Source organism: Aricia agestis, chromosome 6 (assembly GCF_905147365.1).
Source record: "Aricia agestis chromosome 6, ilAriAges1.1, whole genome shotgun sequence".
Taxonomy (NCBI): domain Eukaryota; kingdom Metazoa; phylum Arthropoda; class Insecta; order Lepidoptera; family Lycaenidae; genus Aricia; species Aricia agestis.
In genome coordinates this window covers 17,194,220-17,209,549 of record NC_056411.1, presented here as the reverse complement: position 1 = coordinate 17,209,549, position 15,330 = coordinate 17,194,220, and the positions used below count along the sequence as shown (strand labels likewise).

Below are 15,330 nucleotides of genomic sequence, written 5' to 3'. Positions count from 1 at the left end.
GTAGAATAAGAAAATAACAACATACAGCTATAATAATAATATTATGATGAAGATCAAAAAACTAAAAATAAAATCCGCTACAAAAATAATCACAAAACTAGTTCAAAACTAATGGGTCTTGGGTTTTCTCGAGACAATGACGAACGGTAAACCCATCATGATGACACCTGATGACACCAGCTGATGACACTTGTTTACATGACAATGACCTTATCCTTGGCGCATCACGCAAGAACAAACGAAATGCAACCTTACCTGAAGATATTAAAGTTGCTATTAAAATGGCGAGTCGTTTCTTTGTGCATGGCTTTGATTGATTTCTGCAATAGTGTGATTGACCCTTAATTGTGATATTATAAATGCCAAAATATTGTGTCTGTCTGTCTGTTACCTCTTCGCGCCTAAGCCGTTGAACCGATTTAGTTGAAATTTGTTATGGAGATACTTGGAGTCCCAGGAAAGGATATATAGGATTATTTTTATCCCGGAAAAATGCACGTTTCTCGCGCGATAAATTAATTATTGCGCAACTATTATTCATCTATTATTTCATATCTCCTAAACTAAGAGGTCAATGACCACTGCGGACACCTTTTTTCATTTTGACCATAATTAATTATAATACACTTGCTGTCACGTGGTACGTGAGAGTAGATTGCTGTGGAGTTTCAGGTTTCGATTCGTATATTTTCCGTAGACTTTTCCGGGATGAAAGTGGCTGTACGACGTCCTTTTTCGGAACATAAATTTTGCTCCACATCAAATTTTATTAAAAACAGCGTTTTAAGGGTGAATAAAACCCTGTAAATTTTTTAAGGCTTTCGCAATAAGACTATTAGTATGGAAGTAAGGATTTATGCTTAAAGTCACAATTAAATTATTTATAGTACAATGGTTTTCGATTACCTTTCTACGCGGTCGGTCAAGGTAGTCTGAGTCAGTAGTAGTGAGTCTACCGGTGTGCGCAGTCGTACAGGTATGTACCGGAAAACATTAGCATATAACGTACGTCGAATCGTAAAAAAAATAACAAAAAGAAGGAAAAGTGCAGTTGTGTATTTTATGGTCTAAGCCGGGAGAGACGGCGTAGAACTTCAAACTGTATATATTATAATAGTTATGAAGTTATAAAGGCTCGTTTTACGATTGGAGAGAAAGGAAGTATGGTGTTTATGTTTACATCTTCTTAGATGTAAACATAAACACCATAAAAAAATCATCAAAATTGGGTCCATCTCTTGATGGACCCAATTTTGATGATTTTTTTTTTGGTGTGTTAACTTTGAAGCTGAATGTTTTGAGTAGGTTTCTGTTAATATTATTGAGAACAAGATGACCGTCCTTTTTTTGGGATAAAAAGTATCCTTTGTCCTTTCCCGAGACTTAAAGTATCTCTATTTTAAGTTTCAGCAAAATTGGTTCGGCGGTTTGGGCGTGAAGAGGTGACAGACAGACAGACAGGCAGATAGGCACACTTTCGCATTTATAATAATACTAGCTATTTGACCGAGCTTTGCTCGGTATTCGATAAAACACGAATAAAATGACATTTTGTAAAAATGATTCCTAGCTACGTAGATCGAAATCCCTTATATACCCCCTATGTACTAAATTTCATGAAAATCGTTGGAGCCGATTTTGAGATTACAATATACATACAAGAATTGCTCGTTTAAATATATAAAATAAGATTATAAGAGTGGATGCTAGAAAGGTTTCTTAAAAATCTGATTTGAAAATAAAACTATTTGGTTTACTAGATGGTAATAGTCGAACTTCGGACGCGTATTATATTTTTCCCGCAGTAAAACATAAAAGTAGCCCTTAACATTATTACTCGCAGTCTGCGCTATCTCTGTATGAGAGTTCATCAAAACCTGTTGTGTACTTTCGGAATACCCCGAAAGTACTCTAAAAGTACTTTCGGTGTATACTTACTTTACTCCGTTACTCAAATCTTAATATAAACACTCAAATGAATAATGAATTACTTTTAGTGTTACTTTCTTAAAGTAAGTGACAAGAATTTAAAAAATTGTATTTAAGTACCTCCTTTTACAAAGAATGCAATGAAATTCCTTAAAAATGTTTGTGAATTTTCCCGTGCTAAGCACGATATAGTAAGATTCGGAAATGTTCTAAGTAATGTAAATTGTAGAGCTTATTTAAATGTTAAACTTTAAAGCCGCGGTATTTGTTGGGGAGCTCCTAGTTACGCGTTAGCATAAAGTTACACAAAGGCCAAAAGTAAACAATGCTAGGTTCTTAACAGTTAATTTAAATAATAATTATTTTTAATATAGTTTAACAATAGCTTAAAACAAAAATCTAATCAATGTATAAATGGTAGAGATTTCTTTAACCCATTTCGTCAATTATTATTACTATAGGTCTACCAGGCAAAAAGTGAGAATATAAATTGACTATATTATAATTTTATTATATAGTATGAATAAAACATTTTCATCCTTTTTTATTCCTTTAGCGGCTTATTCTGTGTATGAAACATACAAATATAAAAATTTATCCAATGATCAAGGATATTTTTTGAAAATCTGCTGTTAAAAATTGTCATCAGATTCTGGTAGACCTATATTATGAGTTATTTATACAAAGTATTATGTATTATGTTATGTATTTTGTTACTTCTTCTTACTTTTACATATTAATTTACGTACTTCTAATAATAAATCCATAACTCAAACTTTTATGCAAAAAGCTTTGTATTATCCAAGCCTAACTTTTCAGTCGTGTACAGATACTTCTAATAATTAACGTTTTAAAAAAATCCCAATTGTACACCAAATAGAGCGAAAATTTCGTTAGCGCTCCGTTTTCTACTACTTCACACACGAAACATATCAATGATGTAACATTCCGATCATAATTAACACGAATAATTGGGTAATTTACCCGAATCAGAGAAGAAAAACATAGCTGTGATAAACGTGATTGAGTTTTCGCTACGGAAAATTTCGACTTTTGTACAGGTAACTTAGGCTTCTTATAGACGAACGGCACTTGTTGAAAACAGTCGCTGGATTTTTTTTATTAATTGTTTTTACACGCGTCAACGGTAGCCGTCAACTGCCGTCGACAACATGGCAGACAAAAAACGCATTAGCTTAATATATTATCGCTTATTTTGCTTGGCATACTTATACAATTATATTGACAATTTGGGGCCATTTTGATATGTAAGATTTAAAATTAACTTAGGCGCTGCAGTTTTTCTAAACTTTTTTTATGATGTATTTTTACGTCAAAGTAAATTTTATCTTAACCTACCTTCTTTACCTATGTTTGGCTACAAGTAATTTTCATCCCCATAACCATAATATTATTATCTCCTAAGCTCCAGGAGTGACGTGCTCATATTATAACAGCTTATATTAAACGCGAAGGCTGCCAGGAACACCCGTCATTCACGAGGGAGAATATTGGATGATATAAATAAATAAAAGATGTGTGTGAAGAATTTGAATTTAAATAGGATTAGCAAGAAAATAACCTAAAAATATAAAGAGTGGGTACGCGCAAAATAAAAAAAGAACAGGTACGGGCATGTTTTTTTACCATACTGTAGAAAATGAGCGGGGAATCCCTTTTTTTATACCGCGATGCCGGTATAAAAAGGTACGGGCATGTTTTTTTACCATACTGTAGAAAATGAGCGGGGAATCCCTTTTTTTACACCGCGATGCCGGTGTTCTGCTATTATTCAGTCGACTTTTTGATCAGGTCACATGTTCATGACTTGTGTTTAAGATTTTTAACCATCCGCTAATTCGGTTAACTATTTACGGCAACTGCGACTCTACCTACGTCTTGTAGTCAATGTTAGATCATATTACTATAATATGTTCACGCTCGCTCTAGAGGCAGCACCAACATAGACAGAATAACAATAATTTTTTTTTTCGACGTGTGACCACGTATTTTTTTTTTTATGAAATAAGGGGGCTAACGAGCAAACGGGACACCTGATGGAAAGCAACTTCCGTCGCCCATGGACACTCGCAGCATCAGAAGAGCTGCAAGTGCGTTGTCGGCCTTTTAAGAGGGAATAGGGTAATAGGGGAGGGTAGGGATGGGAAGGGAAGGGAATAGGGGAGGGTAAGGAAGGGAATAGGGTAGGGGATTGGGCCTCCGGTAAACTCACTCACTCAGCGAAACACAGCGCAAGCGATGTTTCACGCCGGTTTTCTGTGAGAACGTGGTATTTCTCCGGTCGAGCCGGCCCATTCGTGCCGAAGCATGTCTCTCCCACGTATCTGTGAATATTCTAATATGACGCGTGCAACATGTCGGATTTTGCATTGTCGGCCCTACTAGACAAGTGGCAAGCGCTTATCGTAAACGCCAACAAAATGCATGCGATTTGACATAAGTCATCGCTTCGCTAGCGAATACTAATGTCAAATCCCATACATTTTGTTGGAGTTTACGATAAGCGCTTGCCACTTGTCTACAGGGCCGGATTATATACGCGCTTTCGCGTAATATTCCCTATAAGTAAAAGCATTTAATATGGCTTTTAGCAACGTATTGGCATTAAAAAAGGCTTTTATAACTTATGTCTTTCACAAGGTAGGAATATCACCTTGTATCACAATTACATCAATACTTCCTTGTAAAGTCGTGTTGACATTGCACACTTCGAAACCTGTCTATAATGTATGCAGGAAGAAAGATTCATTCAATGCCTGATGATCTTGATAGAAAAAAATGTAATAAGTAGTTTAAGAAAAAACTAAAAAACCCTTTTTTTATAAAAAATATTGCATAGGCTCTTAATACTTACGTACGCAAAGTTTCGAATTAATTAGACTGGAGATAGGTAAAAATTGTGCTCACAGATTCTGTTACATACATACAGCCTAATAAGCTTATAAAATCGTATTAAAAATTAATATTGTTCGAAATGTACCCAAAGGCGTTCTTTTAGTTTGTTGTCAAACTCTGGTCAGTCAATCTTCTTTGACCTAGCCACTTGCTTATGTCCAATGTATGAGATATCGTTCATTACATAATTAACTTTACTAAAAAACATGAATGACAAAAAATACAAAGCCGCTTTTTACGTGCGTTTCAGTGCCGTAAATAGGGCGGTGCCACCGGTGCCCAGGCACAGGGCGTAGACTCTGGGGGGCGCAAGAATGGCTAGACCAGACAGATCCTTATTTTTTGAATTGCTCCCGATAAGTTCCCGCTGCGCCCCAGAGATGTTTCCGAATGTAGTAAAAAAAACTACAGCCGAACATAATATAACCTCCACCTTTTTGGAAGTCGGTTAAAAAACAAAAGTGCAGTTATATAGAAGCTCGCACAGGGCGCAAAAAAGGCTATTTACGGCACTGGTGCGTTTATTTCTGGCTAAAATGTAAAAGTATGTAAAAGGCACCCAAAGAAGCCTTTCTATTTAACGATTTATTAACTTTAGCAGCCTACGTTTACCCTCGTGACAGCTAAACTACTGATCCGATTTTAACAAATCTGTAGATTAGAATTTAGTAATGATGCCGGTGATAGGCTAATTTCTTCTCAAAATTTTATATTTTTTATGTACCATCGAGGAAGTTGATTCCTATGCAATTGAAACGTTATTTGGTCGAATATGTCAATTCAATGTTAATTGTGATCTGTCAGCTGGGTTTGACGTAACGCAACCAAACTATTTAGGTATCCGATTTGCATAGGAATCAACTTCTCTGATAGTACATAGTCAGATGATAGTTTTTAAGCTTACTAATCCATATTCCATAAACGCGAAAGTGGGTCTATCAGCCCTATCTGTTACCTCTTCACGCCCAAACCGCTGAACCGATTTTGCTCGGTGTGGAGATACTTTGAGTCACGGGAAAGGACATATACTTTTGGCCCCGGATAAAATATACTATTCCCGCGCGATAAACGAAGTTTGGCGCAATGGAGGTGCGGGCGTCGTCTAGTTTTTATATATTTGACGAATTTATGTTTATGAGTACAATAGAAGTGTTTTTAAAAGAAGGCAGGTCGCTGTAGCCCTGACGTCACTGCGACCCATAAGGATCTATTGTGACTCTTTCGCACTAGAGTATCATCCCCAACCCAATACTGCTCATAAATTTAACGATATGGTTGGGGTTGGTGCCACGAATTTCCTCTGTGGATGAGTATTCGTGGCCACCGAGGTGCCTGTTTCTGCTCTGTAGTAGAGCAGGACAATCGAGGAGGAGGTGAATAGGTGTTTCATCCTCCTCCTCACAGAATCTGCAAGTCGTTATGTAGTGTTAGTAAGTAATAGATGTGTACTTCCTTCAATACACGTCAAAGCCATATATGGCGTACCATAACATTAAAAGTATACACACGTTCCCACATAAGTACAGTTTAGCATACAACGTAGCATGTTTTTGTTCTTAACATAATGTCTTGTCATAATATTATTACTCTAGCTAACCCGGCGAACGTTGTTTTGCTATATATTTCGATATGAAAAATAGATCACGATAAGCACATACAACTCCACTAAAATTGATCCAGCGGTTTCGGAAAAGTTTCACGACAAACATCGCAAGCGCAAAACGAAAACTTAAGGCCCTGTATTCCCAGAAACAGACGATTTTCAAGATTTAAAAGTGGCAGTAGACACAAAAATATAGTAATTTAAATTCTGAAAAAAAATATGTGTTAGTTAAGGATCTAACACAATGGAATTTATATTCCATTACACAATATCATGAACTTCACTAGATAGAAAAAAAATCCCAAAGTTACCTCTTCTTTTAACGAAATTGCCATACTATGTCCAAATTATTTGGAATTTTCAGATATTTTTTGCACTGAATTAAAGACGAAAAATATATCTAGGGCGTTTCGTTTTTTTGACTCGATTTAATTGATGTATAAAAAAACGACGATCAAAAAACTATGAAATAGCAGGCGCAAAGTGTGTGACTGAAAGCGTACCAGCCGAACCTACATTATATTTATATTAATACAGGCCCTTAATCATATTCAAATATTGCTTTGCTAGAAGTTTACCCACGAGTCACGAGTCACGACGTTTCAACCACCAGGAACCATGCATTTTATTATTTCAAACAGTCACAGTAGATTTTTTTCTTTGTTCTCGTGGTCTATTGTTATAATATGAGCCCCGATCAAAATAGTACTTGTTATAATATTAAAGCGACTGCAGCCTTGCAGAGCTCAGTGTAGCTGTAAACATCAGTGAAAATTAAATAGTCGTGCTATGTCAAGTCACTCTTTTGGCTGGGCTTGATAATCCTACCAGCCTGTTTAATTCTTCTTTATGCCTATGAATGAATATTTCTTATAAGTAGAGTAAGGCCAAGTTACCACATTAGAAAATAAGGTATAAAACTAAAACTTTAATATATAGTAAAACATTTTCTGTTAGCACGCAAGATCTTAATGAATTACCATACCAGAACGGATGAAGAAATTAGAACAATGGCCTATAGTTATGAAATAACTATTAATTTTTCTATAGTAACATAGCGTTTAATAGTTTCTTTTAAATATGTTGCCTTTAGGCTGCAACTTAGTTGCTTCAAAAGTCCTTAATCACTCGTTAACCGTACATTTTCGAAATTCCATCGCAATATGATCGCAATCTTTTCAGCCTGAAGAGGCAGATAGACATAGTATCTATATCACTATCAAATATATTACCATGTTATTCAATTTATAGGCATAATAATAGTACATCAATTCTAACTATACAGTCACTACAAAGTTAGTACGAGTTCCACAGACTAGAAATATACCCAACTGTGTCAGAAGGCCATGTTCTCCGATCCCATAAAACTCTAGAAGTAGGTGAAGTATACGCCCGAGCACTCTTAATCCGCGATTGACAAACACTTCCTCGGCCGGGTAAGCCGACAGTGTATCAAGATTATCTAATCCGCACTTATCACATGAGGCATGTTGTCACCATAACTTATGGTTACGGCTTTAACCGAGGAATAGCAAACAATGGTATCTAGCTTAGCAAATTTTCAGATCATCTGGAATCTTTTTTTAAATAGTGTTACGAGCAACGTTGATCTAATATTTCATGGTACCTCAAATACGCAAAGTTGATTTAGGACGTAAGGTTTGCCAAATGAGTGTCCTTATACACCTGAAAAGAACTCTTTTTTAGATAATCAATCAGAGAAATGAACTTTTTATACTTAATTATCAAACAACGGTAAGGTTACTCATAGTTTTTTAGGGTTCCGTAGCCAAATGGCAAAAAACGGAACCCTTATAGATTCGTCGTGTCTGTCTGTCTGTCTGTCTGTCTGTCCGTCCGTATATCACAGCCACTTTTCTCCGAAACTATAAGAGCTATACTGTTGAAACTTGGTAAGTAGATGTAGTCTGTGAACCGCTTTAAGATGTTGATACAAAAATGAAAAAAATAATAAAAATTTTAGGGGTCCCCATAGATACAACTGAAATAGAAAAAAAAAATGATCTAACCTATGCGTGTGGGGTATGGATAGGTCTTAAAAAATCATATTGAGGTTTTCAAAATCATTTTTTTCTAACCTGAATAGTTTTCGAGAGACACTCTTCCAAAGTGGTAAAATGTAATTCTTACCACTTTGGAACCTCTTAATTTCATAAAAATAAACCTTATTGCTGCTGCGGAACCCTTCATGGGCTAGTCCAACTCGCACTTGGCCGGTTTTTTAGATAATTAATCAGAGAAATGAACTTTTTATACTTAATTATTAAACAACGGTAAGGTTACTCAAAGGTTTTTTTTTTTTTTCTAAAAATGACTGCTTTTGTTTTATTTGTGCTCAAACTTGTCACTTGGCGTGAAAGATGCTAAATAGAGGAAAATCTAAAGCAAACTCTCTCATCACTTATCCCGAAGGAAAAACAAAAAGAAACGACCGTTCAGCTTCATTAATGTTTAAATAAAAAAAACTACAACATAAATAAGTTATTTTTCCGTCTGAACTCCAGCAGATAAATATAATAGTCCATTGTTCGAAGGAGCAGGTTGTCTGAAGCGATATAATCAATAGTCGAACTTTATTGTGTCTGTTGTCAAACTTTTTGTAACAAGCTCACAACTGACCTTGGGACTTTGAGGATATCAGATATATTTGTTATGACTGTGATACAATATTTGATCGCAAAATACTTTTCATGTTTCTGGAAAAATACCGTTATTAAGGCGAGGACGAACCCCATTATGTATCGTTCCCGAACACTTTACTTTTCCAAAATACAAAATCGCATATAACGCTTGAAACTGGAAATTCCGTAGTTTTTATGAAAACATATTTATATTTTCAACACGGATATAATTACTATATTATCATAATTCTTAACATCATAAAAACTAGTCGTGTCACACAAAATAAACTATATTATAACAATATATCCCACGATATCATAATTTTGATACAAGAATAATAAGCCAGCAACGATTATGCACATAATATTGTGTGTCAAGGGCTTTACGCGAACTACGTGGGAAAACTAGCTTCCTTATGAAAATTGACCTTGATTCTACTCCATATCGCATGGCATAATAATTGATCTTTATGGGATCTTGCCTCTTGGCTATAAAAACATGACGTTGAGAACTGTACTGTTTGATAAAATGAATTATGAATATGACAAAGAGGTTTTTTTTTATGAAATAAGGGGGCAAACGATCAAACGGGTCACCTGATGGAAAGCAACTTCCGTCGCCCATGGACACTCGCAGCATCAGAAGAGCTGCAGGTGCGTTGCCGGCCTTTTAGAGGGAATAGGGTAATAGGGGAGGGTAGGGATGGCAAGGGAAGGGAATAGGGGAGGGTAGAAAAGGGAATAGGGTAGGGGATTGGGCCTCCGGTAAACTCACTCACTCGGCAAAACACAGCGCAAGCACTGTTTCACGCCGGTTTTCTGTGAGAACGTGGTATTTCTCCGGTCGAGCCGGCCCATTCGTGCCGTAGCATACAACAGGGTATAGGTTTTATAATATTCACGACAAAAATTATTATAAATGATCAAACGAACTTACCAAGTGAAGTTCGATCATTATTATATGAGTCGTTTCATTCGAACATATATAATTATTAATTAACCAAAAAGTAAAAAGATAAAATAATGAAGGCATATTTTTATCGTGTGGGTTTTTTCTCGAAAAAGCTTACATGATTCATTCTGATATAATTATCATCAAAATTGAAGTAATTATTTACTTCAATATCAATACTTAATATTATAAATGTGAAAGTGTGTCTGTCTGTATGTCTGTCTGTTACTTCTTCACGGCCAAACCACTCAACCGATTTTTCTGAAAATTGGTATGGAGATACTTTCGAGTCCCGGGAAGGGACGATACTTTTCATCTCGGAAAAAGGTACAGTTCCAGCGCGATTAATTAACTTTGGCGCAACGGAGTTGCGGGCGTCATCTAGTCAGTTTGCACCCGGGTTCACTCACTTTACGACGAGCCGCAGCGCTGCGGGCTGCATTTCCATATTTTACGACCTAACTAAATCTTGTATAAAAAATGCTGCCCCCCCACGGCCCGTCATAATGCGCACTTACCTCAAAAGTTACTTACGTGTAATGCCAAGGAGACGCCGTGATAGGACAAGAGACATTGTTGTGTCAGTTACAAATGTTGGGAAATACAGCCTTTATTCTCCAAGTTGCAGATTATTAGTATAAAGTTCAATAATGAAGTTGTAATTTATTTAATGTTATTGATCTAATTTATTAATAGTACAAATAGGTTGCACTATTTGTAGGTACTATTAATAAATTAGATCAACTTGACAAATTATAACATAAACTATAATAATACTAGCGACCCGCCCCGGCGTCGCACGGGTATAAAATATATAGCCACTGAAAAAATTATTAAAATTTAAAATCGATAGCCTATGATCCTTCACGTGGTCTACTTATTATCTGTGCCAAATAACATAAAAATTGCTCCAGTAGTTCGCGAGATAAGCGCTTTCAAATAATTTCCCCCGTTTTTCCACATTCTCCTATTAATCCTAGCGTAATAAAATATAGCCTATAGCCTTCCTCAATATATGTGCTATCTAACACTGAATTTTTTTTCAAATCGGACCAGTAGGTAGTTCCTGAGATAAGCGCGTTCAAGTTAACCCTTTCAAATAATTTTCCCTGTTTTTTCCACATTTTCCTCTATTTCTTCGCTCCTATTAGTTGTACCGTGATAAAATATAGCATATAGCCTTCCTCGATAAATGGGCTTTCTAACATTGAAAAAATCATCAAAATCCGTTGCGTAGTTTTAAAGATTAAAGGGAACAAAGGGACATGAGGGAAAAAAAAGCGACTTTGTCTTATAATAAGTAATAATAATAATATTATGAACACACGTCGTGCCATTTCTTAAGTTTTGAAATCTTTGATCATAACTTGAGGTGGTCTGCGAGTGCGAGTGTTGTAAAAGAACTGTACACATTTTCTATTTCACATTTATTAAACCCGAATTTAATTTCCAGGCAGTCCGTTCAGGATGTCCCCTGCAGCGTCGTTTGGCCAGCGATGGGCGGAAGACAACCTGACACGAGAGGCCTCGGAGGACGAGGTCAGAATCCTCGACCTGATCCTGAAGACGTGTCACAATGATGAGGAGGAGGCAGTCAAGAGGGCGAGGAGGTACTACACAACGAGAGGACCAGGAGGACTGACGGAGTTGTGGCACAGAAGACATCCGGATGATGAGGATATTCTGTCCAGTTGCCAAGATGTGTGAGTGGCATTTGCTTAGTGACGATAGTCTGGGATTCTTCCTAAAGTCATGAGCTACATTTTTTTCAAATATTCTACCTTTTTTTAACTTAATAAAGACTGTTAAGCATTCGTTCATATTTGGACACTGTTAAGCATTCGTGTACTAACCAACAAAAAATTAGATACGTATTGAGTTATGAATGCAGTTCTTAAGTTAGATTATTTAGGACAAGACAATTTTTTGCTTTCGAAATTTAACAAAAGAAATGTTTGTAGGTTAGGCCATTTAGCATCATTATAAAAAGCCTAATCTTATGCCATCTTTGAAAGTTAACGTGTTAAATTAAAGAAAACTCTACGTCAACATCATTACAAGCAGAAAATTTGCTCCTGCTATACTACAATTACTACCTGACGTTTATCCTTTATTTAATTTTTTCACCAAACCAATTGAAGCTATGAACCTTGTATGCGAACAAATTATTACAAAAGCAACAGAAAAAGGATATAGGCGACAAGCCCATAGACGACCCAAACTCTTATTTAAAAAAAAACAATTTCCTGACCAATTTTCCAGGTACATAGTTCCTCTGCGCGTGCGCAGCCTGAACGGTCAGCGGGTCACCATCGTCCGTCTCCCAGCGCCACTGTCGGACAGACCCCTGTCAGCTAGGGCATTGTTAGCCAGATGGCTGATGATCATGGATCTGAGGTTAGTTTTTCAAAACTTCTACAAATTTTTTCAAACTCAAAAACAATAATATTATGATTAATTCATTAAATCTACTAAGTTTTGTTGGCGCCCAAAACCTGGAGGCCTGGTACGAAACCGTTTTGCGACTCGAACAATCGAATATAGATTACGCGTCCTACACTGACAACGTCATTTCTCGTTTGAGAGTAGAACGCGGCATTCCGATTCGTTCGATTGAGTCTCAAAACGCAGTAGCGGCGTTAGGGGGGCGCGACGCTGGGCGACCGCCGCCGCTGAAGGCAAACAAAAGGGGCGCCAATATTTTCACCACTATCAGCACCCTGGGCGCGGAAGAAATCTCGCCCAGGGCGCTGCAGGTAATGCTAAAGCCGGCCCTGTCAAAACGGTTTCATGGTACGGCCCCTGTTGCGACGAAATTCGGTTCTCGCAGGAACCGATTTTTTTCCAAACAAAAACTATCTCATGTTAGGTCATTTCTCATCTCTCTCAAAGTATTTCCGTTTATCATTTAAATCGGTTTGTCCTTTTCAGCGTGAAACTGACAGTCACCTTTTAATGCATTTATAATATGGATACGTTTACCTCACCCAATCAGTTTGGTATTCAAGGATACTTCTTAACAATTTCAGGCTGCGAGAAGACCCTACACCAGGCGACGAGATCGTGTTTATAGACGTGTGCGACCTCCAACCCTCGCATCTCAAGAACCACTTCAAAGGCTCCTACTGGAAGGACTTCGCTTGGTGTATCAAGGTGCTTCAATTTATACCTCCTTTGTTATCTAATTATCCAAATTTGTAAGGTTGATTTAAATTCTAACCAAGATCGATTAAAATAGACTATAGAAATATAGACATACGAGCTTTTGCCCGCGGCTTCGCTCGCGTTAAGAAGTATTATTATATATACAAACTTTTATCCCGTATTTTAACCCCTTGGAGGTGGAATTGATCAAAATCCTTTCTTAGCGGATGCCTACGTCATAATATCTACCTGCATGCCAAATTTCAGCCCGATCGGTCCAGTGGTTTGGGCTGTGCGTTGATAGATCACCATGTCAGTCAGTCACCTTTGAGTTTTATATATTATATAGATTATGTACGTATGTAGTTATGTACCTATTCGACTGCACTCAGTTATTGAATAATTTGAGAGATAACGTATAGTATAGGGCTTTACTTAATCTTCATTTAATTTCAGTTAAGTCGTCTCTGATTGCGGCAGTTATGGCAGTTAAGTTTAGTTAGGTATAATAGTTAAAGTAACTAAGTCGGATCTTTAGAAACTATATTATTATGAAAAACACCTGTCTACTCCTATTAAAGCATCTAATTTCTTCCAGTCAGCCTACCCCACCCGTTTCTCGGAGGTCCACGTGATCAACACCAACCGCCTGAAGACCATGTCGCTCCTGCTCCTCCACATCGGTCTCTACCCCTGGAGACGCAAGGTCCTCCACATCCACACCCATGCAGGCCAGATATACAACGTGGATATCGGTCCTGAGGGCCTGCCGTACGAGTACGGGGGAAGAGCTGGCGCTATGAAGGATCTTAATGGTCAGTAATATGACTATTTAAGCAATGTATATTTCTTATTATCACTAATATTGTTCATGAACTATTCATGAACAATATTAGTAGTGTTTTGTCCTTCGATCACTAATATCGACGGTTTTGTCTATCAATTCTGTTATCTTTTCACTACATGGCTGAACCGCTTTAGATGGTAAGTACTTATGGATATACTCTAAGAGATGGGAAAGAACTAAGGATAGCATAAGTTTTATCCCGGAAAAATGTACGGTTTCCGCACTCGATAAGTATCTAAAGAGTTCAAAATACAGATCCTTTTTTACTCCTCTTTAACAAAAATTCACAAATTCCAGATGAATGGACGAAGAAGCTTCTATCCAGCGCAAAATGGCTGCAAAAGGAGGAACGGAAGTTTTACGAAACAGAACTCAAGCCGAAAGACAAGTCTAGAAGTAGGAGTAGCCTAACTCTGCGTGGTATCACCTCTTATGATATCCTCACTCGGACACACTCCTGTAGATCCCTGAATAGGCATGATGCTGATGAAGGGACACCTGGTGCCTACAGGACTTTGAGGGCGATGGACAAGAGTTTCTATGTATAAGCTATTAATAATGTTAAAAGAATACTTTCATAGTATCAGTTCAGGCTGTAACAAAATGTGCTGTTTTTAAGGAATTAAAAATTGAACCTAATTAGCTACAAAAGGAGGTGCACGTTTCAATGTAAGATTCAAATGCACATTTCCATCAATTCACAATGGTAATTGTAGTACGTAATACGTATCTTATTGTATAGTGAATAAAGTTCAATTTTTATTTCACTATCTTGAAAGTTGAAACACTGCGTTTTGTCGCATTTCGTTACGGTTTGACTTTTGAGCTGATCCTAAGATTCTTTCTATTTGTGATAAACAACTTATAATGCCCACGCGTGAAGAACAAAAGAGACAATGTTATATAACAACAATAATAATATTAATATTACTGCAAATAGTTTTAAAAGTTCTTATAATAAAATACAAGTAACGCCATCTTCTGTCGTTTAAACAAAACAATAATTGCCGAATGTGAGAGCAGAATGATGGCGTGATCTCAATGATACTCAAAGTTTGTTATAGTTATAAATAGCGCCGCTAGATGTCTCTGTTTAGTCGTATTGTAGAATTATTATTACTGCTTTTTATTAGGGTTCCGTACCCAAAGGGTAAAAACGGGATCCTATTACTAAGACTTCGATGTCTGTCCATCTGTGCATCTGTCTGTCTGTATGTCTCCTGGCTGTATCTCAAGAACCGCTGCCGTTGCCGCTATTAAAACAAATACTAAAAACAAAATAAATTAAATTTTTAAG

The 15,330-nt window shown here is 36.9% G+C and overlaps 1 protein-coding gene across 1 annotated transcript; it reads left to right on the top strand.

Annotated features, from left to right (window-relative positions):
• The first annotated feature begins 951 nt into the window (after positions 1–951).
• Positions 952–15,198, top strand: LOC121727762 (alpha-tocopherol transfer protein-like). The gene is made up of 6 exons (XM_042115748.1): positions 952–976; positions 11,496–11,745; positions 12,305–12,439; positions 13,072–13,195; positions 13,785–14,001; positions 14,331–15,198. Exons 2-6 carry the CDS (start codon positions 11,510–11,512, stop codon positions 14,579–14,581), a joined length of 963 nt encoding a protein of 320 aa, XP_041971682.1. The 5' UTR covers positions 952–976; positions 11,496–11,509; the 3' UTR covers positions 14,582–15,198.
• The last annotated feature ends 132 nt before the right edge of the window (positions 15,199–15,330 follow it).